Consider the following 26,470-nt stretch of genomic DNA (forward strand, 5'->3'; position numbering starts at 1 on the left):
ATGTCCCTCCCCCTGCTGCTCCTCTCCTTCCTCCTGCCGACACCGGGCCGGACTCAGGCCGGACCTCAGTTCGACCTGTGTGGCTCTCTGCGCAGCTCGGAGGCGGGGCCAGGGTGGGAATACTACGCTTGTCAGCCGCCGCCCACAAACATGAAAGAAGTTATGCAGATCAGAGTCGACCCCCCAGGGATCACATGTGGAAACCCACCTGAGAGATTCTGTACACTGGTTAGTAACACGCACACACACACACTTACAGACACACACACACACACACACACACACACACACACACACACACACACACACACACACACACACACTTACAGACACACACACACACACACACACACACACACACACACACACTTACAGACACACACACACACACACACACACACACACACACACACACACACACATACACATTTACACATACACATACATAGACAGAGGGAGACAAAAAAAGATCACTCAATTTATTGGTAGAATCTGTGTGTGTGTGTTTGTGTGTTTGTGTGAGTGTGTGGGTGGGGATGTGGGTGTCTTTGTGTGTCTGTGCGTGTGTGTGCGTGTGTTAGTGTGACAGTTGGCAGCAGCAGCTGAAGTTAAAGGATAAACCTCTAACACACTAGTGATCAGATTAACATTAGTGTTAATCTGATCGACACACACACAAACTGACACACACACACAGACACACCAGTAAATATTGTGTTAAAACCTTTGTGAGGACGAGTCCGAGAACCATATGTTGATATTCGACATGAGTTCTCCACAGACTTGTTAAGTCTGACGTGTGTTTAAAGATAAATTATCATTTTAAATGAAACTAAATCATCAGTTCACACCAACATTATGAAACCACATTTAAATTCACTTGATCTTAATGAAAGAGGAGGAAAATAATCCAGATCCTATGATGATCACATGCTGATCTGTCTGAACTGTCTGTATTAAAAAGATCTTTTATAGTCTTCATTCAAAGTTCATCCAAGTTTTTAACCATTCACATGTTCACACTTTCATTCGCACAGTGAATCTAAGGGCAGCACTTTTTTTACTAGGGTCAATTTAGCACACTTCAGCATGCGTACTGGGGAAGACTGGGATCAAACCACTGACCATCTGGTAAGAGGATAACCAGCTCTACCCCTGAGCCAAGCCAGCCCCAACTAACCAATGCAGAGGAAAACATGCCGTCAATAGCAACATTAAAGAATATTTATTCTAAAGTTGTTTTTTATAGCATTGTCTGTGTTTTCTGTGTTCTCAGGAAAACCCGTATCTGTGCAGCGATGAATGTGACGCGTCCAGCCCTGACCTGTCTCACCCTCCTCAGCTCATGGGAGACAGGGAGAGGGGAGGACTCATCACCTATTGGCAGACAGTCACATGGTCCAGGTATCCTGAGCCACTATTGGCCAACATCACTCTGTCCTGGAACAAGAGTCTGGAGGTGGTTGATGACATCACCATCACCTTTGAGTACGGTCGTCCAACCAGCATGGTTCTGGAGAAGTCTCTGGACAAAGGTGATTGGTTGAATTAGCTCGAGTCTCACTGATGTTAAAACTGTTGACAGAGAACTTCACCTGAACCAGTCCCAAACATAACCTTCAGAACCTTGAAGGACTTCAGAACACACCAGATTAAAGAAATAAATTATGTTGATGTTAATGAGTCTTTACATTTTTCTATTAATAATAATAATAATAATACTAATAATGTTTGTGTTTAAGGGCTAACGTGGCAGCCGTATCAGTTCTACGCTGACGACTGTCTTGAGATTTTCGGCATGTCTCCTAAACGAGTGTCTGATTTAACTTGGAGTAATTTAACCCGGGTCATCTGCACGGAGCAGTACTCCCGCTGGGTTGGAGCCAAGGTGAGAAACTGCGCCTCACACTGGTCAAACTGGAAAACATTTCATGTGTTTTTATTATATCTACTGTTCGTGAAATGATCTGGAAAATAAAATTGCTTGATCAATAAGTTTAAAGTTTGATTGACACTTGCTCTGCTGCTGATAGATAGGAAACTGACTGATACTGTTTGACCAATAGGAAGAGAAGGTGGTGGTGTTTGAGGTGCGAGCTCGGTTCGGGGTGTTTGCAGGTCCGAAGTTGATCAACATGGACGCTCTGTACACCCGAATGGAGACGATAAAAGGTCTGAGAGACTTCTTCACCTTCACCAACCTCCGCCTGAGACTCCTTCGCCCAGCACTCGGAGGGACATACGTCCAGAGAGACAACCTGCTCAAGTACTTCTACGCCATCTCCAACATCGACGTACCTGCCAGGTAACGCATCTAACCACAACTAACCACAACCAACTCAAACTTACTATAACAAAGTAAAACTAACTATAACAAACTAAAACCAACCACAACCCACCACATACAACTGCAACATATTACAATTATCTATAACCACCTAAAACTAATAACAAGCTACTACATTTAACTGTATCCAACTTACCATAAGCAACTAAAACCAATCACAACTAACTATAACTAACTACATCCAACTAACAGTTACTATGTCCACCATCATGACCTGTGTGTGCAGGTGTAAGTGTCACCTTCATGCGTCTCGGTGTTTGATGCGTGACGCGACTCTTCAGTGCGACTGTGAACACAACACGTCGGGTCAGGACTGTCAGAGCTGCAGTGACGGGTTCAGATCCTGGAGACCTGGATCTTATCTGCCTCTGCCCATGGGCACTGCCAACACCTGTACGTACACACAGACACACCAGCTCCACCACTGGGTCTGAATGAAGTTCCAGAGTCAAACTATGGGACAGTACTAAATAATAGGTAGACCTGGGCAGATCTAATTGATTGACTCTGATTGGTTGAGTCTGTTACCATGGATACTAAATGTCAGACATTTTGTGTGAGAAATTTCAGTACGACCTAACATCATCTTCATAAATGATCTTTGATCAAACAAGAAACATCATCCTTCATGTCCAGCAGGGGGCGTGTGCTTCATCATCATCATCACCCCCCCCCCTGCTGATCAGAGGAACTGCACTCTCGTTATTCAATTCACGTTTGATCATAAACTTTGTTTTTTCAGGTGAAACAAGAGACACAACGGCCAGTAAGTCACCTGTCTGTCTTTCTGTCTGTTCACCTGTCCGTCTGTCCACCTGTCTATCTGTCCACCTGTCTATCTGTTCACCTGTCTGTCTGTCCACCTGTCTGTCTTTCTGTCTGTTCACCTGTCCGTCTGTCCACCTGTCTATCTGTTCACCTGTCTGTCTGTCTTTCTGTCTGTTCACCTGTCCGTCTGTCCACCTGTCTGTCTGTTCACCTGTCTGTCTGTCCACCTGTCCATCTTTCCACCTGTCTGTCTGTCACCTGTCTGTCTGTCACCTGTCTGCTCACCTGTCTGTCTTTCTGTCTGTTCACCTGTCCGTCCGTCCACCTATCTATCTGTTCACCTGTCTGTCTGTCCACCTGTCTGTCTGTCCACCTGTCTATCTGTTCACCTGTCTGTCTGTCTTTCTGTCTGTTCACCTGTCCGTCTGTCCACCTGTCTATCTGTTCACCTGTCTGTCTGTCTTTCTGTCTGTTCACCTGTCCGTCTGTCCACCTGTCTATCTGTTCACCTGTCTGTCTGTCTTTCTGTCTGTTCACCTGTCCGTCTGTCCACCTGTCTGTCTGTCCACCTGTCTGTCTGTCTTTCTGTCTGTTCACCTGTCTGTCTGTTCACCTGTCCGTCTGTCCACCTGTCTATCTGTTCACCTGTCCGTCTGTCCACCTGTCTGTCTGTTCACCTGTCTGTCTGTCCACCTGTCCATCTTTCCACCTGTCCATCTTTCCACCTGTCTGCTCATCTGTCTGTGTGTCCACCTGTATGTCTGTCCACCTGTCTATCTGTTCACCTGTCTGTCTGTCCACCTGTCTGTCTGTCACCTGTCTGCTCACCTGTCTGTGTGTCCACCTGTATGTCTGTCCACCTGTCTATCTGTTCACCTGTCTGTCTGTCCACCTGTCTGTCTGTCACCTGTCTGCTCACCTGTCCGTCTGTCCACCTGTCTGTCTGTCCACCTGTCCGACTGTCCACATGCCCGTCTGTCCACCTGTCTATCTGTTCACCTGTCTGTCTGTCCACCTGTCTGTCTGTCACCTGTCTGCTCACCTGTCTGTCTGTTCACTAAAGAGACTTAACTCTTCTTCTCTGACAGATGACGACTCAAACACAACATCTGCTGGAGACACTGACTTGACTGCTACTACTACTACTACTACTACTACTACTACTATTACTACTACTACAACTACTACTACTATTATTACTACAGACAATATTATATTGCCTGGCACTGCCACAACTGATGCCACTGCGACTGACAATATGCCGCCTAGTGTCAGTATTTCTACTACTTCGTCCTCTGACCCGGGTCCTACAGGTAGAACGTCTGTTCTTATGGACACTTGGTCAAGTGGTGCAGCGGACACAGGACGTCCTGGTTCTGATTCTCCTGCAGACACACAACGTAGTTCTACTGTACAAACAAGTAGCAGTGATACGACACCTACGTCATCACTAATGCAAACTACTTCTTACACTTCTCTCACTAGAGTTAGTGATACTGACGACTCTCCTGCAACTGGTGAGGTATCTACTACAATGTTTCCTGGAACTACTACTGCAGTCAGTAGTACTGTCAGTGCTGCAGTCAGTACTGCAGGCACACAGGACACAGTTCCATCTAACAGTCCAGCAGTGGACACAACAGACACTTTGTTCGAGTTAGCTCCCACAGAAGCAGACTTCACCTCTCCCCGTAACACTTGTAGAACCTCCAGTTCCACCAGTAACACCAACAACCCCACAACCCCTGGCTGCAGTACTGAAGCTGAGGTGTATACTTTTGACCCAGTGACTCCACTCTCTGACTTCACTTCCTCATCAGACAACACTGACTCCATACTTTTTGGGACGGATACTACCAACCTGATCACCAGCACTTCCCTATTTGCTGATGGCACCAGATCCACCGGAGTACCACCTCCCAATACCATCCCAGAAATAATCCCTCCCAGTGACAGGACTCCATCTGGAAGTTTTCCATTTACCACGTCAGCCCCAACCAGTCCAAACGGAAATGCTTCACCAACAGAGGGAGCTGACACAAGTTCTCCTGTCATTCCTCCAAACAATCAAATAGATATTCCACCCGTGGATGAACCTCCGCCTGATGTACCTCCACCTGATGAACCACTTCCTGATGAACCACTTCCTGATGAACCACTTCCTGATGAACCACTTCCTGATGAACCACTTCCTGATGTACCTCCACCTGATGAACCACTTCCTGATGAACCACTTCCTGATGAACCTCCGCCTGATAAACAACTTCCTGTTGAACCTCCGCCTGATAAACAACTTCCTGTTGAACCTCCGCCTGATAAACCACTTCCTGATGAACCTCCGCCTGATAAACCACTTCCTGATGAACCTCCGCCTGATAAACCACTTCCTGATGAACCTCCGCCTGATGTACCTCCCCCAGCTGTACTTTCTCCAGATGCGCCATCTCCAGATGCACCTCCTCCTAATGTACTCTCTACCAATCTACTTCCTTCAGATGTTCCCCCAGAGGTGCCATCCTCTAGGACTCCAGAATCTCTGATAGATGTAACCCCTACAAATACAGAAACTGTAGAGTCTTTGCCGTCTCCCTCTGAGGAAGGAGGCAGTGATTCTGCACCAGGAACAAGCACCTTAGGTCCGACTGATCCCGCTGGTAATTTTGCTCCTGTGGACTTTACCTTCCCATTTCTGGAAGATAAAAATCCAGCTAAACCTGGATCAGATTCCGCAGCAGAACGAGTTTCTGGACTAGAGCCTGTCGGTGATCCTGGGATCATTCCAGATGATTCTGGAGAATCTGTTAATGCTGAAAGATCAGATTCAGTTGATCCTGGACTGAAATACATCTCAGCTGATCCAGGCAAAGGAGAAAAACAGGATGGTGGACTGGAATCAACTGGTACAGATTCTTCTGCAACAGATCCTGCGAGTCCTGATCTGGAATATGGACCAGATTCTCCTCCAGTAGTGGATGATCCAGGAGTAGGTTTGTCTTCTTCAGCAGGTCAGAAGGAGGGAAAGTCTGGAGAGGATTCAGCTGCTGGATCACTAGGACGACCAGAGTCCAGTGGAAAGAATGACTCAAAACAAGAGAAAACAGGAGAGCAGGAAAAGGAAGAAGGTACAAAATGAAGAGCTGTGATGGTTCAGAATAGATCTTAGGAAACTCCAGTAAACAATATGTTAAATAACGCTGACAGCACATTCAGAGAATCTTGCTGATTTCATTTTACAGCTGTGTAGTTTTTTTTCTTTCATTTTTGGGCTTAGAAAAAGGAGCTTAACAGAAAAAGGGAGATATATTTACTTTCAAAGTTTTCAAACCTATGAATTAGTCTTCCCCGACAGGAGTACTTTTATTTGTTTCACTATAAAACAACATGGTTTCTACATTATAAGAATGTAGGTTCAAGTCTTTTGTAAGGAAACAAGATTCTTTGCTTGTTTGTAGAGTTTGTAAATTCACATTGTGAAGAAGCAGCAGATTAACTGTGAGGATAAAGGAGGTTTGATGAAGGATCAAATCAACTCTGCATTTATACACAAATGTATATCCTCGACTTCTTTGTTAAACCAAACAGCTGCTGAGACCAAAGATGAAACAAGGAAAGAAAAAGAGGAAATACCGAAGGAGAAAGATGACAAAGGCTACGAGAAAAAAGGTAGAAGATGTAGAAGTATCACAGTAGAAGAACAAGTAGTAACAGGAATACATCTGTATCTGCTCACTTGTTATGTGTAGCTCTAACTGGTAGTTGATTCAGACGTGGCTTCCATCAACCCCGACCGTAGAGTTAGGGTCTGTACCTTGCTCGTTGCCATGGTTACACACTTTTCTTTGTGTCCAAAGCGACCCAGAAGATTCTGATTCCAGGAGGATCAAAGTTCAGTCAACTGTCCAAAATCGCCTATGTCACCTTCCAGGGTAAGACTGCCTCCAACAAACAGAGTCCTCCCCGAAACTAGGGCCCCTCCTACAAGAAATGTGTCTCTTCCTCAAAGTGTCTGACTCCTCCCCCCGAGCTTCGCTACAGATGAGTCGCAAAGAAAAAAACGACACAAGCAAACATGTGACAAAGCGAAGGGACGTCACTCAAAGGATCAGCGTTTCCTTACATTACATTGAGTTACATTACTTTACATTACATTGAGTTACATTACATGAAACTGTGTTACATGACATCATGTTTAATGTTTCACTGCTGTAGCTGCAGGTGTGTTTGTGTGGTGCTGACGTCAGATGTGTGTCTGTGTGTGTCTGTGTGTGTTAGAGTGCGAGTGTAACGGACACTCCAACCGCTGCAGCTACATCGACTTCATCAACGTCGTCACATGTGTGAGCTGCAAACACAACACACGAGGACAGAACTGTCAGTACTGTCGCCTTGGTTACTATAAAAACGCTTCGCTGTCGCTAGAGGATGAGAACGTCTGTGGGGGTCAGTCACGTGCACACACACATACACAAATACACATACGTACACTGAACACAAAAAACACGCAAACATCATTACTGCTACTGTCACTACTAATGACTAGAACAACATCAATAATTATATTCTTATTAATAATAATGATATATTTGATCATAATAATAATATTGTCTTTGTCTGTGTCAGAGTGCGACTGTGATGCAGAGGGAAGTATTTCTCCTCACTGCTCTGACTCTGGTCTCTGTCAGTGTAAAGACCGAGCCACAGGGAGGCGCTGTGACTCCTGTTTACCTGGATACACATGGAGAGGAGGCGGAGCCATCTGCACAGGTACACACAGTGAAGGGGTGGAGCTTCAGTAACACGCCAAACAGACGGTTCCGGTCAAGATGGACCTGGTCTGCTGGGCAGAGTTAAGAAACACAGACGTCAAGTCAGACACTTCTGACTTCTCGTAGCTTCAGAGACGAACGATCGCACAGTGTTAGATATCGTTGCAGATAAAACAGATGTTTTTTCAATCCTTGTGTTTTTGAGCAAAGGTGGGTTCAAACTTTTATTAAAGAAAAGAAGATCAACTTATTGGACCATGCACAAACTCATAGGTTAAATCGATCAAACAGAATGACAACAGGTTGCGTGTCGAAGGTAAGCGGTCAACAGAAACAGGTGCTTAAATCAACTATGACCCCCACCCTATCCTTATGATATATTTCCTGCAAACTTAATAGGATCACAAGTAAACAATAAATAACAAATAAACCAAATAATACTCACAAAACACAAACCCATTACATCTTATATCATAACCAACCAAATAATAATAATATCCTTCTTATTTATCAATCAATCAATCAAATTTTATTTGTAAAGCCCATATTCACAAATCACAATTCGTCTCATAGGGCTTTAACATGGTGAAACATCCAGGTAGAAAATGTACCTGTAACATTATCAGGTACAAGAACAGGGTCTGGCTTTTGACACCTTACATTTATGGATATATATATTGAGCAGAAAACACAATAAAAACATACGACACGTTGTCCGCATCAGTGAAATTCAGATTGTGTTAAGAATAGCATAGATCACGCTAAATCAGCAGCGTCACATCAAGACAAACACGCGCAGTGTTTATTTAAAGTAGAAAAGAATCGAAAATCAAATGATTGATGAAACACTTCCTGTCTCCTTAGTGAACATTTGTGACTCCGAACGTTTGATTTGTCAAAACGGAGGAACCTGCGTGGACTTCCAGCGCTGCGTCTGTCTGGAGAACTTCACAGGTAAACACACACGGTGTGGGCGGGGTCTGATGATGTCATGGCTCAGATGTTATGGGCGGGGTCTGATGATGTCATCACATGTGCAGGTTCACTCTGTGAGCAGAGCATCTGTCTGAAGAAGACCGGTTGCCTTGACAACGCTGAGGGATCCTCCTGCTCTCTGACTTCCCACCTCTACCTGCTGGTCCTGAGTCTGCTCATGTCTGCCTTCTGATGACCACGCCCACTGTGGGCGTCACAATATTATTGTTTTTGTATTTTTTTACTGAACCTGTGGAAACAGGATATGACATCATAGTTGTATGGTGTCATCCTCATGGGCTGTGTGCGGAGTCCCCCATTTCTTCCCCATATAATGTATTTCTGTGTAGAGGACAATACACTGAGTTCATCAGTACGATGAACAACAACAACAACGTTACTTGGTGTCAAATCCCACAGTGAATTTTAACAGTGAACTCTTAGTATTAAAACTTTCAGTTTAAAACACGCTCTGCTCTTATTTACATTTACACGACTGCTCGTTCTGTTTCTGCTGACCCTTCTATACCGCAATGCATGATGGGACATGTTACCTTGTGATCAGATGGATCATGCTTTGTGGGAAACAATGACATTTCGTTACATTGTGTGTGGGGGGAAGAGGTGGGGGGGGGGGGTCAGTTTAGTTTTTCATAAATTCAATAAAGACCTGAATAAACACATACACTTATCTCTCTATAGTCATAATACACTTTGTCAGGCCTGTTCGTTTATCCTTAAATATGAGCGAAGCCGATCCAAGGTTTTGGTTCAGTCAAGTGTTTTATTAAAGATACAATGAAGAGTTATTCATAGCCATGGACAATTATCACAGCCTAGGCTAATTAAGTTAGCATTAGGAAGTTAACAATGGCCCCGAACAGCAGAGGTTTGATATAATTATAACAGTAGATTTGATGTGATTGGTTATAAAATATTGGAGGGGTGTCACCGCAAATCACTTTGGATCTCCCTTATTGGTCCAGCCGCAGTGCCACGCCTCTTGTCACCGAATCCAGGAAGTGACATAGCAGCAGCTCTCCGTCATGCTCCTACGCTACTCTGATAGTTGCTAGGCAACTCTCCCTACCCTGACAGTCTGATGTTGTCTCCTAACCTAGCCTTGAGTAGAAAATGTCCTGCTCCAGCCATCTCGGCTGCACCAAACTAACCATAACAAACTCTCTCTAGAGACTCTCCTATCAGACAGCTGTGAGACTGACCATCGTTGTGACGCACACACATTTCTAGCTAATTCCAAGTATTAAATATGATAAGAGAAAGGTTTAACATAATGATTTGTATACGGTATTATACCTGACTCAAACTGCTCCTACCTCCCCTCCCGCCTTTATTGCAAAGAGTGAGTGCCATTGTAATTGGAGAAAATATTATTGTGTTTTTGCTTCATCAAAACAATCCTGACTGTGTAAACATTAGGAACAACTGAACCAAACAATGTCATACTGACTTTGCCCCAGAAAGGACAGTTCCGTGAACTCTATCTGATGTCGAATGCAGCTAAGGAAAATATGCTTTAATATCAAAAAAGTTAATTATGAGGACAAGTAAAAGATTCATTATTGGCACTAAACAGCAACGGTTATTAAAAAAAACATTTCTAGCTAAAACTGTTCCTATCTTTATTTGGTTAAGACTTCAGTCAGCAAAGACTATAATTAAAAGTTTGAAATCCTCACAACTTCCCAAAGCAACACAACTTAAGAACTAACAACAAGTCTTTCAAACAGTCCATTGAATTTGTGATGAGACTAAATGTCCTCACAGAGATGGTATGAACCAAACTTGTCTCATAACTAAAGACAGACACACGTTCCATGTTGTCGTGTGACGTCATCAAAGCGCGCCAGCAGCTCGTCCAACATGGGGTGGCGGTGTCGGACCGGAGCGACCTTGGTGCTGGGAGCGGGAGTCGGAGCCGCGGTCTGCCGCCTGCTGAGCCCCAGAGGCCGGGAGGAGGAGGCGGAAGGAGCCGGTGTCCTGCACAGAGTCCCGGTGCTTCCGGTCCCGAGCGTCCTGGCCTCCGAGCTGACGGTGAGACAGGGACAGACAGGAGGGGGGGGGCACATGTCCACAGCTCTGTGCAGGACACTTGTTGCAGCCCAGGCTTTGTAAACACTGTCCCTCCGGAGCCGTGTCTTTTGTGTGTTTTGTGTCTTTATTGTGTTTTGTGTCTTCCACATCCGGCGCATTCATTTTGTGCCGTTAAGAGATTGTGTTTTTTACCTTTTCCGTGCATCTCTTATAACTTCAGCTGTTCCGCACTGCGCCCTCTAATGGCGCTATGCGGAACAGCGCCATTAGAACAGCGCCCTCTAATGGCGCCTGTCGGGTTAGAATGATTCTGATTTACAAACGTACGCATGGTGGTGAGAACAACGCACGCACTTATTTTCTGCGGAGAGTAAAGGCCGATATATGCTCCTCCGCGGTCCTCCCACCGCCTAGTGGAGAGGTCCGGAGGTGCGAGTGCGTACAGATCGTTCACTGTGCGTGAGGAAGCCGGGAGGAGGTCAATAAACAAACGTGGACTTCTTCTACATACAAAGACGTCATGAGGGCTTCTCTAAGCTCGTCTTCCGTTGCGCCACCTACTGTTCTGGCGGTGAATTGTTTTCAGCACCCCAGCCTTCGGAGAACCAAAAATGAAAAAGAGTCCGTGGGATCATGCGTCTCCCCCCCCCCGCGAGTCGGAGTAGCATCATTCGGCCTTAAGAACTTTTCTCTGTTATTCAATGAGGCCCATTATCTGTGGGCAGGGTTAGAGGAGTGTGTCAGACTCAGGCTCCGCCTCCTGGTCTCGTCTCTGGGCCGTCAAGGTTTTTAAAAGTTCTTTCTAGATCCGCTGCATCTTCTCCAGATCAGACCAGCTTTTCTTTTCAGGACGACTTCATCCAGCTGCTCTGATTGGTTAACAAGCGGATTGTGACTCACTACAGCTGTGTCTGATAATCCAGGTGAGTCCAGGTGCATCAGTAGCTGTGATGAAGTATGGCTTTCCCTCATTGGCCAACATCAAGACCCGAGAGTCCTACGTCACCTCCTACGACCCCCGCACACGCACTGCATCCTGGGTGATAGAGAGGCTGAACCCCGCCTCCCTTAGCGGGTCATCGAACAGGAAGGACTGTGAATTCAGAGCAGACGACAGGTGAGTCCTCAGCAGGAGACGACCAACAAACTCAAGTTCAGATTCATCACTTCTACTAAGACTTAACTCCGCCCTCTCCAGCGTGCACGTGTTTCACCGGTCGACCAATGATGACTACAGGGGGAGTGGCTTCGACAGAGGTCACCTGGCTGCAGCAGCCAATCACAAGTGGAGTCAGAAAGCAATGGACGACACGTTCTACCTGAGCAACGTCGCCCCACAGGTAAAACACACACACACACACACACACACACACACACGCACACACACGCACACGCACACTCTCTCTTACAGTTTGTGTGTGTGTGCTCAGAATCCTCACCTGAACCAGAAAACCTGGAACAATCTGGAGAAACTCTGTCGCTCTTTGACCAAACGTTACCTGAACGTGTACGTGTGCAGCGGTCCCCTCTACCTGCCCAGGTAAGCTAACTCTTCTTCTGTGGTGTCTTAGCGCTCAGGGGGAGGAGCTTCAGGATGACCCCATCAGCTGTGTGTGTGTGTTTTAGGCAGGAGGCAGATGGGAAACTCTACGTTCGTTATCAGGTTATTGGACAAAACCACGTCGCCGTGCCGACCCATTTCTTCAAGGTGAGTACTCGCCATGATGAGGATGATGTCACCTGTCTGTCAGCCAATGACGTCACCTGTCCTGTGTCTCCTCAGGTGCTGATCCTGGAGCAGGCGGATGGTAGAGGGGTGGAGCTTAGGTCATATGTTTTACCAAATGAACCAATAGATGAGAAGGTTCCTCTGGAGCGTTTCCTGGTTCCCATAGAAACCATAGAGAGAGCGTCAGGACTTTTGTTTGTTCCGAACATCATGAAGAGAACCAGCAGCCTACAGGCTGTGACTGACAGACCAACTACAGTACCCAGAATACATCAGTGACATGAACTACAGAGACTCAGTTGACGTTGTCCCGGAAATCAACAGGAAGTTAAGGAAATCAGACTGAATGTGAAAGTTCATCCAGTAGAAGGGGGGGGGGGCTGAGTTTATCCAAATTACTATTTTTATTGTTAATGTATTAATAAACATATTGTCTTGTTTGTTGACTGAATTTACTATTTTGTTCCATTCATATGTTTCTATATTTGTATATCTCTTTACACTTAGGTACTTAATAGATGCACTGTATTAATGTATGGGTGAATGGGAAACTACTGTAAAGTGCTTTGAGTGTCAAGACCAGAAAAGCTCCATAAAAGTACAAACCATTTACTGTTACTTATTACTTACTGACTCTTTCCGCTGTAATATTGCTAATTTCCCCAGTGGGACTAATAAAGGATTCTCTTATCTTAATATGTAAAACATTTTGCAGGTGGGATAGTTTAAACTACACAATGTCACATTTTTTTTTAAATTTCACAACAAAAGGTACTTGTACTTAACCTTTATTTGACAGCTTAAGTTCCTTCTTAAAATGACGATTTTAAACAATAGATAAAGCACCAGGTACGTACACCGGGAAGTATACTGCCTACTCTGCAGTTGGTTGGTTAGTAACAGAAAATACTAAGAACGAAGAACCACGATGTAAAGAGCAGTTTTACACGAATGTTAGACGTCAAAAGTTAGTTTTTCACACAAACATCGCAACAGGAGATTCTCTGCTCAGCCCGTGGGACCAGGCACCTTCACTGCTGGTAGATGTTCTGGTGAAGTGGCGACTGAAAATTATCACAGACAAAGAAAAAAGGTCCACGGCGATGGCCCTGTATTCCCAAAATGGGCAACACCCATAGTTTAGTCATCCAGTAGAACTTCAACCAGCAGAGCAGCAGACTGGAGCAGTGATGTCCACGGCTCAGGGACGTTCCTCTGAGTTCCTCTGAGTTCCTCTGGTTCCTCTGGTTCCTCTGAGTTCCTCTGGTTCCTCTGAGTTCCTCTGGTTCCAGGGACTAAAGGCCAGATCACGGTGACTAAAATGTTAACATGCAGCTAATATTTAGAAGTGTCTGCCCCCAAATCATGAATTTGACAAAGTCCTTTCTAAAATTGATAGATTTCAGAGAAAAGAAAATATCACTTGAATCAAAATTCTAACTAAAAATTTAGTAGCACTTAAATGTCACTTCCTTATAGCACTTTGTAGTTTAGCTTTTTTGAAGAAATTGTACTTTCTTGATCCCTCACGGTTGATACACTTTGGATAAAAGCATCAGCTAAATGAAAATGTAGTGTTTACATTTGAACAATAGAAACACCCTAAATATATATTCATCGTCTAATTTGAGTGTGTTTTATTCTTCTTATGTGGTCAAACATTTGACACAAATTATACTTTACAAAGTTAAAACATCAAACATCTGGTTACATCAGGCAGGAACTTCAAAATAAAAGCTATTCAGTTTCTTAGGTTGAAAGAATTCTAAGTAAAACTGGTTCAACTGTTAACATCCTATTGGTTTGCAATCTTTAAAACACTGTCAGAGGCTCTTGATATTGATCTACAGCCCAGTGCAGTAATGGCCATATTTGGTACTACTGATAGAAGATACTGTACAATAAGTAAAAGATATAAAAACATCATTGCTTTTACAACACTGCTGGCACGTAGAAGAATTGTACTTTATAGGTAAATGGGTACTTTATACAAAATGATGTGAGCATTGGTCTAAAGCTCTTTTGTGAATGTTGTATCATGTACAACTCCTGTGATATGAGTGCTCAATAAAAAATATATTCAAAAGAAAAAAAACTGGTTCAACTGTTGTGACTCAGTTCAGGCTCCGCCTCCTTCAGACCCTCTATTTAAAGATCCCTGCATATGTGCCAGCAGCAAACAGTACAAATGTTAAAAAACCAAGAGCCATTAAAACGTTAACCTTGTCCAACCTGCAGCTCTGTTGCTAGGCAATAGCAATAAAGGCGGAAACTTGTAACGATGTTCATTAATCCTCCGTCGATCAGGCCGTCTCTTTTCAGTTCAGCCTTGGCGTAGACCTGCACCCCCACGCCAAAGGAGATGGCCCCTGAATTTAGACACAGCTATAATTTTTCAGTCTGACAGGAAGTCCTGCCTAGTGGGCGGGGCCTGTTTCGTATGTCGCCGGCTTCTGACTTCACATCCGTCTCGAATTCCCCTCACTGTTGTTCACCTCCTCATAGTCGTCGTCCTGAGAGGCGATGATGTCACACAGCCGGTACCTTTTCTCCTCCTGATCCTGCTCCTCCTCTTCTCTTATGCACTTCTTTAGTTTCTCCTTCAGGTCGGGGAGTTCCCTCTGATACAGGAAGTCAATGATGTCTGAGGAAGAGGCGAGACTGACTTGAATTTAAACAACTTAAAAACTTTAACTTTTTTGAGAACAGGAAAGAAAATAAAACTTCAATTACCACACTGCGCTTGTATGCCTCCATCCACATTCACAGCAACATGAGGACACTGTGACCTTGACCTTTAACCTCAAGGCACCAAAATCACAAAAGGTCATCTTTGGGTCCAAGTGAGCTTGAGTACAAAAAGTGAAGATATTCGCTCCAGCAGTCAGGAGACATCACCTTAACAATGTGTGTGAGGTCACAGTGACCTTTGACCACCAAAATCTAATCCGATCATCTCTGTGGAGATTCTCAGTCCTACAGGCCACGGTATCTTCAGACGTTGCACAAGTGAACGTAACAGGACAGGACTTGTTTGTATATCACCTCTAATCCAAGAGGCTTCTTCAGTTTTGAGAATCACTGGAAGTGAATGTTTGTACCAAATTTGAAGAAATTCCCTCAACGCGTGTTTGAGAGGATGAACGAGCCGAAAACACGATGAAAACATGAACACATGTCTGAACAGACACAAAGTAAATGACCTTCCTACAAAAGTTATGTCTGACCACGACACTCGACCTGGTAGCGGCAGATCTGTTGTAGTGAAGAATAATCCTCCTCAGGTCTGATGACTGTATTCATGTCTCCTCCGTGTGAAAGCATCTGTAAACCTACATACTAACCTCCATATGGTAAACTGGTCCAGTTGGGAACTCTGGAGACTTTCAGTCTGTGAAAAGTCTTCTGTACACACACAGTCGTCACGTCACTGCAACAAAACAACACATTACTACACCTACTACACAGTACTTGATATGTACTACATTAGGTCTACAAAGTACTACACCAGTATGCATAAGTACTACATCAGTGCCTCAATGAGTCATAACTGACCAAATTAAGTGCTCAGACTCATGACCGGTCACTGTGACCTTTGACCTCACCCAACATTCTGCGCCACCTCGTCCCAGTCAATGTCTGCGGAGTCTTCAACACGCATGTTGTACAATCTGCAAAAAACAGACACGTAATTGGTTCACATGTGGTCTGGTTCAGGTGCAGTCAGGTTCACATGTGGTCTGGTTCAGGTGCAGTCTGGTTCACATGTGGTCTGGTTCAGGTGCAGTCTGGTTCACATGTGGTCTGGTTCAGGTGCAGTCTGGTTCACATGTGGTCTGGTTCAGGTGCAGTCAGGTGAAGTCTGGTTCAGGTGCAGTCTGGTTCACATGTGGTCTGGTTCAGGTGCAGTCTGGTTCACATGTGGTCTGGTTCAGGTGCAGTCTGGTGAAGTCTGGTTCAGGTGCAGTCTGGTTCACATGTGGTCTGGTTCAGGTGCAGTCTGGTGAAGTCTGGTTCAGGTGCAGTCTGGTTCACATGTGGTCTGTTTCAGGTGCAGTCAGGTAAAGTCTGGTTCAGGTAAAGTCTGGTTCAGGTGCAGTCTGGTTCAGGTGCAGTCTGGTTCAGGTGCAGCCTAGTTCAGGTGCAGTCTGGTTCACATGTGGTCTGGTTCAGGTGCAGTCTGGTTCACATGTGGTCTGGTTCAGGTGCAGTCAGGTTCACATGTGGTCTGGTTCAGGTGCAGTCTGGTTCACATGTGGTCTGGTTCAGGTGCAGTCTGGTTCACATGTGGTCTGGTTCAGGTGCAGTCTGGTGAAGTCTGGTTCAGGTGCAGTCTGGTTCACATGTGGTCTGGTTCAGGTGCAGTCTGGTTCACATGTGGTCTGGTTCAGGTGCAGTCTGGTGAAGTCTGGTTCAGGTGCAGTCTGGTTCACATGTGGTCTGGTTCAGGTGCAGTCTGGTGAAGTCTGGTTCAGGTGCAGTCTGGTTCACATGTGGTCTGTTTCAGGTGCAGTCAGGTAAAGTCTGGTTCAGGTAAAGTCTGGTTCAGGTGCAGTCTGGTTCAGGTGCAGTCTGGTTCAGGTGCAGCCTAGTTCAGGTGCAGTCTGGTTCACATGTGGTCTGGTTCAGGTGCAGTCTGGTTCACATGTGGTCTGGTTCAGGTGCAGTCAGGTTCACATGTGGTCTGGTTCAGGTGCAGTCTGGTTCACATGTGGTCTGGTTCAGGTGCAGTCTGGTTCACATGTGGTCTGGTTCAGGTGCAGTCTGGTGAAGTCTGGTTCAGGTGCAGTCTGGTTCACATGTGGTCTGTTTCAGGTGCAGTCAGGTAAAGTCTGGTTCAGGTAAAGTCTGGTTCAGGTGCAGTCTGGTTCACATGTGGTCTGGTTCAGGTGCAGTCAGGTGAAGTCTGGTTCAGGTGCAGTCTGGTTCAGGTGCAGTCTGGTTCAGGTGCAGTCTGGTTCACATGTGGTCTGTTTCAGGTGCAGTCAGGTAAAGTCTGGTTCAGGTGCAGTCTGGTTCAGGTGCAGTCTGGTTCAGGTGCAGCCTAGTTCAGGTGCAGTCTGGTTCACATGTGGTCTGGTTCAGGTGCAGTCTGGTTCAGGTGAGTCCTGGGATCTTACGTGTTAATGAGATGGATTTTAGCCTGAAAGCCTGTAGCTCCTCTGTTGAAGATTCTGCCGCCTGGAGACAGTTTGAACTTCAACATGCTGAACCTGAAACACAGAGACAGACATCGGAGAATCTGAGCACAGAAACCAGGTGCGAGAGAAACAGGAAACAGGTTTGGTTGAAGAAATCCAGGTTTTAGTCAAAATGATGCAACAGCTGTCACCACCAATCAAAATCACGCAGAAAATCTAAGTAAAAGACTGAAATCACAAGCTGATCCAACTTGTGGGAATTTCATCACGTGACTCAGTGGGTGTGGCCTCCTCCTGCCTGCATGTTCCCCTGACAACATCTGGACATGATGCTCCTGGGGGTTCTCCTCCCAGATCCTGATCATCAGCTCCTGGACAGTCTGTGGACGGACTTGGTCAGAGGCATCGATACATGACGTGGTGCGCAGCTGGATTCAGGACCAGGAGGAACCTGAGGGTCCATCACTAGCATCAATGCACCAGGAGGAACCTGAGGGTCCGTCACTGGCATCAATGCACCAGGAGGAACCTGAGGGTCCGTCACTAGCATCAATGCACCAGGAGGAACCTGAGGGTCCATCACTAGCATCAATGCACCAGGAGGAACCTGAGGGTCCGTCTCTGGTATCAATGCACCAGGAGGAACCTGAGGGTCCATCACTAGCATCAATGCACCAGGAGGAACCTGAGGGTCCGTCACTGGCATCAATGCACCAGGAGGAACCTGAGGGTCCGTCACTGGCATCAATGCACCAGGAGGAACCTGAGGGTCCGTCACTGGCATCAATGCACCAGGAGGAACCTGAGGGTCCGTCACTAGCATCAATGCACCAGGAGGAACCTGAGGGTCCGTCACTGGCATCAATGCACCAGGAGGAACCTGAGGGTCCGTCACTGGCTTCAATGCACCAGGAGGAACCTGAGGGTCCGTCACTGGCATCAATGCACCAGGAGGAACCTGAGGGTCCGTCACTGGCATCAATGCACCAGGAGGAACCTGAGGGTCCGTCACTGGCATCAATGCACCGTAGAGCAGTGCTCCTCCTGTTCCTCCTGCACAAAAGGAGCAGATACTTGCGGCTGGGTTGATGCTCTTCTTCTGTCTAGCTTTCCTGGTGTCTCGTCTCCTGGTGTCTCGTCTCCTGGTGTCTCCTTCAGGCACTAGAGACTGTGCTGGAAGACACAAACCTTCTTGTGACCACAGGTATGGATGTGTCCTCCTGGAGGAGCTGGACTACCTGTGCAGCCTGATGGAGCAGCAGGTAGCTCCTCATGCTACCAGCAGGTAGGAGGAGCAGGACCCAGAACTAGAAGGAGTCAGGAAGGAGGAGCAGGGAGCAGCTGTCTGTGGATACCACATTAATAACTGGTCCTGTTTGGGGCTCCTCCTGCTGCTCCTCCTCCTCCTGCTCCTCCTGCTGCTCCTCCTCCTGCTCCTCCTGCTCCTCCTCCTGCTCCTCCTGCTCCTCCTCCTGCTGCTCCTCCTGCTGCTCCTCCTCCTGCTGCTCCTCCTCCTGCTCCTCCTCCTGCTCCTCCTCCTGCTCCTCCTCCTGCTCCTCCTGCTGCTCCTCCTCCTCCTCCTCCTGCTCCTCCTGCTGCTCCTCCTGCTTCTACAGGGAGCAGCTGTCTGTGGATACCACATTAATAACTGGTCCTGTTTGGGGCTCCTCCTGCTGCTCCTCCTCCTGCTCCTCCTGCTGCTCCTCCTGCTGCTCCTCCTCCTGCTCCTCCTGCTCCTACAGGGAGCAGCTGTCTGTGGACACCACGTTAAGAACATGTCCTGTTTGGGGCTCGTCCTGCTTCTGCCTCCATTTCACCTGTTCTTACTTTGACCACTGGTTCTGAACCACTGGTTCTGAACCACTGGTTCTGGACCACTGGTTCTGGACCACTGGTTCTGAACCACTGGTTCTGGACCACTGGTTCTGGACCACTGGTTCTGAACCACTGGTTCTGAACCACTGGTTCTGAAACACTGGTTCTTCTAATGGACACATTGATCTCTGAAGTTTAACTTTATACTGTGAACATTAAGGTTCCATTCATTTTTTTGAGCAGTCTATTTCCCTCAGTGCTAAATAACAGTAATTGCCAGGTGTAATATTTTTATTCTGTGCTGGTTCTGTAAGATCTGGATCCAGATATAACACCAGGACCAGTATCAGACCGAGAAGGTGCACTGACCACTTGAGGCGACACTGGGTCCAGGACCTGGTTTCAACCTGCTGACTGATGTCCTTCCACGGCAGGTTGTTGAACAGCTGGTCTCTGCTCAGACCAGCACCAGGACTCTGCTGGACCATGACCTCCAAGTGAGCCTTCAGAGCAGACTTCAACCTCGACTCTTCATCTTCACTCCACAACCCATGACCTGCAGCTGTGGAGGAACACAGAGACACAACAGGAGTTCAGTTAAACCGTTCTCCAACTATGGGTTCCAACAAGTCCTGGTCTCCTTCTGAAGGCTTTCAGAGTTTGATCAGTCCTCAGTGGTTCCCTTGTTTAGCAGCAGGTCACATGAAGAGAGGTAGAAAACACATGTGGAGAAGGATGTTCTTTACAACAAGAGATAAAAGTTAGGATCTTTTAACCTGAGCCGTATTTCCTTATTTTCACTTTCTCACGTTTGAATGAAACTGAAGGGAACAGTGTTCCAGGATCAGGGAACCTTCACTGTCGGAACATCTTTTCATCTCCTCTGATCTCAACTAGAACAACTCAGATGTTCTCACAACCGTCCAGACCTGATGTTGTCATGTGTGCAGAGTGTTGTTATTTGAGAGAATCCGGTTCAGATTGTTACCGATGGTGGCGAAGCGTTTCTCTAGAGCGAACACGCTGCGGTCCATCTTCCCAGCAATCGTCTTCCAGTCATTACCATGAAGGGTCTGTAACTTGATCAGAGACCTCACTTCCTGCTCCGTGAACCTGAAAGACGACACAAAGAACATGAAACATAAGGTTCCACGGGTAGAACATAATGAGACAGCAGGTTCTACAGGTAGAACGCAAACAGGAACATTAAATGATGATTTGACCTCTGACCTTCCCATGTGATTCCTGTCATCAAAGATCTTCTTGGCTCTGGTGCAAACTTGTTGACATGTCCGAGGGATCCCCTCAGCTGAGAGAGAGAGAGAGAGAGACACAGACAGACAGACAGACAGACAGACAGACAGACAGACAGACAGACAGACAGACAGACAGACAGACAGACAGACAGACAGACAGACAGACAGACAGACAGACAGACAGACAGACAGACAGACAGACAGACAGACAGACAGACAGACAGACAGACAGACAGACAGACAGACAGACAGACAGACAGACAGACAGACAGACAGACAGACAGACAGACAGACAGACAGACAGACAGACAGACAGACAGACAGACAGACAGACAGACAGACAGACAGACAGACAGACAGACAGACAGACAGACAGACAGACAGACAGACAGACAGACAGACAGACAGACAGACAGACAGACAGACAGACAGACAGACAGACAGACAGACAGACAGACAGACAGACAGACAGACAGACAGACAGACAGACAGACAGACAGACAGACAGACAGACAGACAGACAGACAGACAGACAGACAGACAGACAGACAGACAGACAGACAGACAGACAGACAGACAGACAGACAGACAGACAGACAGACAGACAGACAGACAGACAGACAGACAGACAGACAGACAGACAGACAGACAGACAGACAGACAGACAGACAGACAGACAGACAGACAGACAGACAGACAGACAGACAGACAGACAGACAGACAGACAGACAGACAGACAGACAGACAGACAGACAGACAGACAGACAGACAGACAGACAGACAGACAGACAGACAGACAGACAGACAGACAGACAGACAGACAGACAGACAGACAGACAGACAGACAGACAGACAGAGATTCATTAAATCAGTGTATAATCAAGTTATTTTCATCAGTGAAGGACTCCAACATTGATCACGATGTTCATGTGGTTTTGTACCGATCTTCTCCAGGAAGTGATGTCGTGCCCTCAGCCTCCTGATCTGCACTTCCTCCTCTTTACACCTCTGAGGAAACAGCAGCTGTGTGGCTGAGTCGATGCCCGTCAGAGCCAGGAAGTCGGACACATTGGTTCTGATTCCCTGGTTCTCCTCCTGAGAGCAGCGCCCCCGGCGCAGCGTCACACCTGGAGAACCAGAGACGTCATCAGCAAGAACACACGACCACTTTCTACTAGAAAGATCTAGTAAATCCTCCAACCTCACTTCCTTTAAGACTCACACACTATGTGGGCGGGGTTAGTTCTATTATGTTAACTCCTTTGAGTCCCTGTTAAGGCCGATTTATAGTCGGATTTTACGCACACACGCACGTTGCTTCGACGGACTCGTTTTGGTTTATAGTTCCCCACGGTTGCACGTTTTATTCCCCACTAGGCGGAGTAACGTGTTTTGTCAAAGACAAAACACACAAAGAAGAGACGTCTTCTACTTCGTCGACTGTTTATTTACATCGCCACGGCGGCTCCTCAGAGCGCTTTTCAGCGACGGGTTATACAAGTGGTCATACTTTCAGATCTCTTCTGCCAAACACTTTTCTATTTGGTCCATATTCGTTCTTCTAAATCTTCCGTGCCGGCATTATGGGGCATGAAACCGGAAACTAGACTCCGGACGGGATGTAGTAGGCGGACCAATCACAGCCTTGTGGGCTGCGTGTTGCGTGTCTTGCGTGCGTGCGTGCGTAAAATCCGACTATAAATCGGCCTTTAGTATGAAAAGTTGTCAGAAGTGTCAGGACCTTGTCGTTTGAAGATCCTGAAGCGTTCCAGGTCGTATCTCAGAAGCTTCTTTATCTGATGGACTGATTTATTTTTGACATCTGGAACAAACTCCTGCAGCTCCTCCACCAACGCAGCGTCCAACCTGACAACACACACACACACATACCTGTAACATTACATTTCATTTAGCCGACGCTTTAACCGCGAGGGAGCAAACCAGCGAACAAGAATCAAGAAAACACATGAGCTTCAAAAAGACAAACTAACGTTTTCTAGTTGACGATGATTATTAGAGAAACATTTTCTTTACCAGCGTGTCACATGTACGTCATTGTTCATCAACATCTTCACTCAGACACACAGTCAGACAGCTGTTAAGGATTCAGAGAAGAAGAAACTCACAGATCTTCATCTCCAGCTCTTTTTGTCAAGCTCTTCTTCTCTTCCCTGACAGCGGAGTTTGTTTCCATGGTTTCTGTGTTGCTGTGGGTGGTCGTCATGACGACGATGGCCTCCCTTGGTCTGTTTTTGTGTCTCTTTTCTTTCTTATTTTGTGTTTCACAGTTTTCAACAGAGATCTCCTCATCCTCCGTTGTCTCCTTTCTCTTCTTCATATCGCTCTCACTGTTTATCTTTCCATCAGCAGGAGGAAGACCAACCTCCTCTTCCTCCACTCTTGTCCTTTTCTTCTTCTTCTTCTTCTTTTTTATCTCCATCTCACTGTCCATCTCTCCATCAGCTTGAGGACTAAGACCAACCTCCTCTTCCGCCACTCTTGTCCTTTTCTTCTTCTTCTTTTTTATCTCCATCTCGCTGTTCATCTCTTCATCAGCAGGAGGAAGACCAACCTCCTCTTCCTCCACTCTTGTCCTTTTCTTCTTCTTCTTTTTTATCTCCATCTCGCTGTTCATCTCTTCATCAGCAGGAGGAAGACCAACCTCCTCTTCCTCCACCTTTGTCTTCTTCTTCTTCTTCTTTATTTCAATGTCCCTGTCCATCTCTCCATCAGCTGTAGGACTAAGACCAACCTCGTCTTCCTCCTTTTGTCTGTTACCTTTCATCTTCTTCTTCCTCACTCTTCTCTCAGGTGTGCTGATGTCGAAAGGAACAGGAAGTTCCTCCAGACTCTGTGATGACCTCTTCTTCCCCTGGAGGGATGACTTCATGATGGATGGAGAGAGGATGATGGGAGGAGGCGAAATGATGAGTCACAGATCAATTTGTTGTTTGTAGCTGAAAAAGAAGAATAAACTTGAGTCAGTTCGGATTGAAACGAGTCAGGTGTGTGTGGAGGGTCGTCCTCCGACCTTTAGATTTAAGGTTGAATCCCCGGGGAGATGGAGCACGGCCTGGCCACAGCTCCACCAGTCCACAAACCAGAGAGAGAGAGATATTGGTATGAACATATAGTTAGTATATGTACTTTCTTGGTTCTTGTTGCTCTGGGTTTGCTCTCTCATGGCTGATGCACTTATTGTGAGTTGCTTTGCATAAAAGCTTCAGCTCAATGAAATGTAATGTAAATGGTTTTCTATATTACTCCTTTGATTTCTGTTGTGCTCGTTGTGTACTTTCTTCACAGCCTCTGGAGAAAAGAGTTCAGTCATTTATATGTAAACTCACCCGGACTCACTCAGACTCACTCGGACTCACCAGGACTCACCAGGACTCACCAGGACTCACCCGGACTCACCCGGACTCACCCGGACTCACTCGGACTCACTCGGACTCACCTGGACTCACTCAGACTCACCCGGACTCACCCGTACTCACCCAGACTCACTCGGACTCACTCGGACTCACCGGGACTCACTCAGACTCACCCGGACTCACTCGGACTCACCCGGACTCACTCGGACTCACCCGGACTCACTCATGACTCACCCGGACTCACACGGACTCACTCGGACTCACTCATGACTCACCCGGACTCACTCATGACTCACCCGGACTCACCCGGACTCACACGGACTCACTCGGACTCACCCGGACTCACTCGGACTCACTCATGACTCACCCGGACTCACTCGGACTCACCCGGACTCTGGTTTTGGATTCTCTCGGTCCCGCTGATACACGTGTAGGCGCCCAGTTGCTTGTTTACTTCCGGTTTGACAACAGCGCATGCGCGAGATTCTTCCTCCTCTTCTTCTTCTTCTTCTTCTTCTTCTTCTTCTTCTTCTTCTTCTTCTTCTTCTTCTTCTTCTTCTTCTTCTTCTTCTTCTTCTTCTTCTTCTTCTTCTTCTTCTTCTTCTCTGGTGTTTATCGGCAGTTTACTCGTCACGGCCCTCTGCTGGCTGCTTTGTGTCACTGGACTTTCAGTTCAGAAACCTTTGTGAACTTTGAAGCTGATGACGAGGATCTAAAGTGAAGCTGAGCAGAAGCTGCTGGACTGTCTCTGTTTAGATGAACCTAACCCTTTATGTTTGCTCCTGTTTCACCAATAAAGATGTTGGAACGTGAATGGTTTGGTTTCAGAACTGCCAAAAGGAAAAGGTTCTGTTTGAGTAAATGATGGAAGGCTTGGGACAGTATTGTTTTCCATTATGATTAAAGATTTGTTTGCTCTTTGCTGATAATGGAGTCTTGTGAAAAAGAAGAATATTAATCATATTATGGGAGAAATACAAGAGGCAATTAAGATGTGAGAAAAGTCATCAGTGAAAAACCTAAAGTGTTAGTGTATTCACATGAGAACAGAGCAGGTGAAGGCTTCAGGTGTTTGGTTTGACGCTCACATGGAATGAACATTTACAAAAAGTACTGTCCAAATATAAAAGAATATTCAATGTGATGAGAAGTCTGTGTGATGTTGAGCTGCACTCAACATCACACAGACTTCTCACGGAACTGTCCCATCTGGGGCAAAGCCAATGTTCCGAATGTTTACACAGTCAGGATATTGTTTTGATGAAGCAGAAACATAATATTCTTTGCTCCACTGGACAACAGTTGTGCCCTCATGGCATCTGCTGGGTCGAGGCCTTTCCAGAAGTGAACAGGTTGCCTAGCAACGATCAAAGTAGGAGCGTCATTAGGAGTGTCTCTCTGTTCACTTCCGTATCTAAAAGCCAGGAGGATGGAAACGCCTGCGCACGAGGAGGAGGAGGAACGAAGATCTACTGTTATAGAATGGACAGGCGCCGGATGTTCGTGGCGCTCTGATACGACTCGTGTACTGGAAGCCCATTGCTGATTCATAACCTGATCATTGCTTTGCTGATTCATAACCTGTTCATTGCTTTGCTGATTCATAACCTGTTCATTGCTTTGCTGATTCATAACCTGTTCATTGCTTTGCTGATTCATAACCTGTTCATTGCTTTGCTGATTCATAACCTGTTCATTGCTTTGCTGATTCATAACCTGTTCATTGCTTTGCTGATTCATAACCTGTTCATTGCTTTGCTGATTCATAACCTGTTCATTGCTTTGCTGATTCATAACCTGTTCATTGCTTCCTAAATAAATATTTGATTGAACAAACCGAGTTCGGCTCATCTTCTCTTAAAGGATAAACGAACACGCCTGACAAGACTCTGACACGTTGTTAATAAATATTTCAAATAAAAATCCAACACAAGACAGTTTCTTGATGTTACAGTTACAGTTAAAGAACTAAAAGAAGACAGGTCCAGGTCCAGGTCCAGGTCCAGGTCCAGGTCCAGGTCCAGGTCCAGGTCCAGGTCCAGGTCCAAGTCAAAGTCAAAGACCCCAAGGTTTCATCTCATGAGAATTTTTTTCTCCTTGACAGAATCAACTTAACTTTAAAAGTTGTGTTGTCAGTTTTTTTTCAATGAATTTCCACCACAGGTTCCTGTAGCTTCTCAGAGCCTAGTAGACCCTGACTCGTTCCCAGTCCTGGTTCATGTCCTGGTCCTGGTCCTGGTATTG

At 46.2% G+C, this 26,470-nt stretch overlaps 3 protein-coding genes across 7 annotated transcripts; 2 read left to right on the forward strand and 1 right to left on the reverse strand.

Moving 5' to 3' along the window:
- Positions 1–9,049, forward strand: ntng2a (netrin g2a). Its single transcript, XM_061070952.1, has 14 exons — positions 1–228; positions 1,277–1,535; positions 1,743–1,888; positions 2,067–2,305; positions 2,574–2,740; positions 4,936–5,024; positions 5,191–5,537; positions 5,639–5,769; positions 6,698–6,778; positions 6,967–7,041; positions 7,388–7,555; positions 7,736–7,879; positions 8,746–8,835; positions 8,922–9,049. The coding sequence occupies exons 1-14, from the start codon at positions 1–3 to the stop codon at positions 9,047–9,049; spliced, it is 2,292 nt and encodes a 763-aa protein (XP_060926935.1).
- A 1,682-nt stretch (positions 9,050–10,731) lies between these two features.
- endog (endonuclease G) lies at positions 10,732–13,095 on the forward strand. Of its 2 annotated transcripts, XM_061071750.1 has the most exons (6): positions 10,732–10,911; positions 11,835–12,028; positions 12,110–12,251; positions 12,342–12,451; positions 12,538–12,619; positions 12,695–13,095. In XM_061071750.1, exons 1-6 carry the CDS (start codon positions 10,741–10,743, stop codon positions 12,917–12,919), a joined length of 924 nt encoding a protein of 307 aa, XP_060927733.1. In that variant the 5' UTR covers positions 10,732–10,740; the 3' UTR covers positions 12,920–13,095. The 2 variants fall into 2 exon arrangements, with proteins under 2 accessions (XP_060927733.1, XP_060927732.1); XM_061071749.1 differs by having other exon boundaries at positions 12,110–12,451.
- A 1,170-nt stretch (positions 13,096–14,265) lies between these two features.
- On the reverse strand, positions 14,266–24,762 carry LOC133001616 (transcription termination factor 1-like). 4 transcript variants are annotated; one of them, XM_061071233.1, is made up of 11 exons: positions 24,594–24,762; positions 22,979–23,809; positions 22,594–22,718; positions 21,794–21,979; positions 20,827–20,905; positions 20,585–20,709; positions 19,966–20,158; positions 17,761–17,853; positions 16,246–16,311; positions 15,985–16,070; positions 14,266–15,284 (listed from the first exon to the last, which is right to left on the reverse strand). In XM_061071233.1, exons 2-11 carry the CDS (start codon positions 23,740–23,742, stop codon positions 15,100–15,102), a joined length of 1,902 nt encoding a protein of 633 aa, XP_060927216.1. In that variant the 5' UTR covers positions 23,743–23,809; positions 24,594–24,762; the 3' UTR covers positions 14,266–15,099. The 4 variants fall into 4 exon arrangements, with proteins under 4 accessions (XP_060927216.1, XP_060927215.1, XP_060927219.1 ...); XM_061071232.1 differs by having other exon boundaries at positions 24,614–24,761; XM_061071236.1 differs by lacking the exon at positions 24,594–24,762 and adding an exon at positions 24,471–24,490.
- Between the last annotated feature and the right edge of the window lie 1,708 nt (positions 24,763–26,470).

Source organism: Limanda limanda, chromosome 5, assembly GCF_963576545.1.
Source record: "Limanda limanda chromosome 5, fLimLim1.1, whole genome shotgun sequence".
Classification (NCBI taxonomy): domain Eukaryota; kingdom Metazoa; phylum Chordata; class Actinopteri; order Pleuronectiformes; family Pleuronectidae; genus Limanda; species Limanda limanda.

Coding starts and splice junctions, on each gene's coding strand:
- ntng2a (XM_061070952.1), top strand. CDS start 1: ATGTCCCTCCCCCTGCTGCTCCTCTCCTTCCTCCTGCCGACACCGGGC. Junction 5,538..5,638: donor CTGATGTACCTCCCCCAGCT/GTACTTTCTCCA, acceptor GCCATCCTCTAG/GACTCCAGAATCTCTGATAG. Junction 7,556..7,735: donor GGATGAGAACGTCTGTGGGG/GTCAGTCACGTG, acceptor TGTCTGTGTCAG/AGTGCGACTGTGATGCAGAG.
- endog (XM_061071749.1), top strand. CDS start 10,741: ATGGGGTGGCGGTGTCGGACCGGAGCGACCTTGGTGCTGGGAGCGGGA. Junction 10,912..11,834: donor TCCTGGCCTCCGAGCTGACG/GTGAGACAGGGA, acceptor CTGATAATCCAG/GTGAGTCCAGGTGCATCAGT. Junction 12,029..12,109: donor GAATTCAGAGCAGACGACAG/GTGAGTCCTCAG, acceptor CGCCCTCTCCAG/CGTGCACGTGTTTCACCGGT.
- LOC133001616 (XM_061071233.1), bottom strand. CDS start 23,742: ATGAAGTCATCCCTCCAGGGGAAGAAGAGGTCATCACAGAGTCTGGAG. Junction 20,906..21,793: donor TCACTTCCTGGAGAAGATCG/GTACAAAACCAC, acceptor TCTCTCTCTCAG/CTGAGGGGATCCCTCGGACA. Junction 20,710..20,826: donor GACAGGAATCACATGGGAAG/GTCAGAGGTCAA, acceptor GTCGTCTTTCAG/GTTCACGGAGCAGGAAGTGA.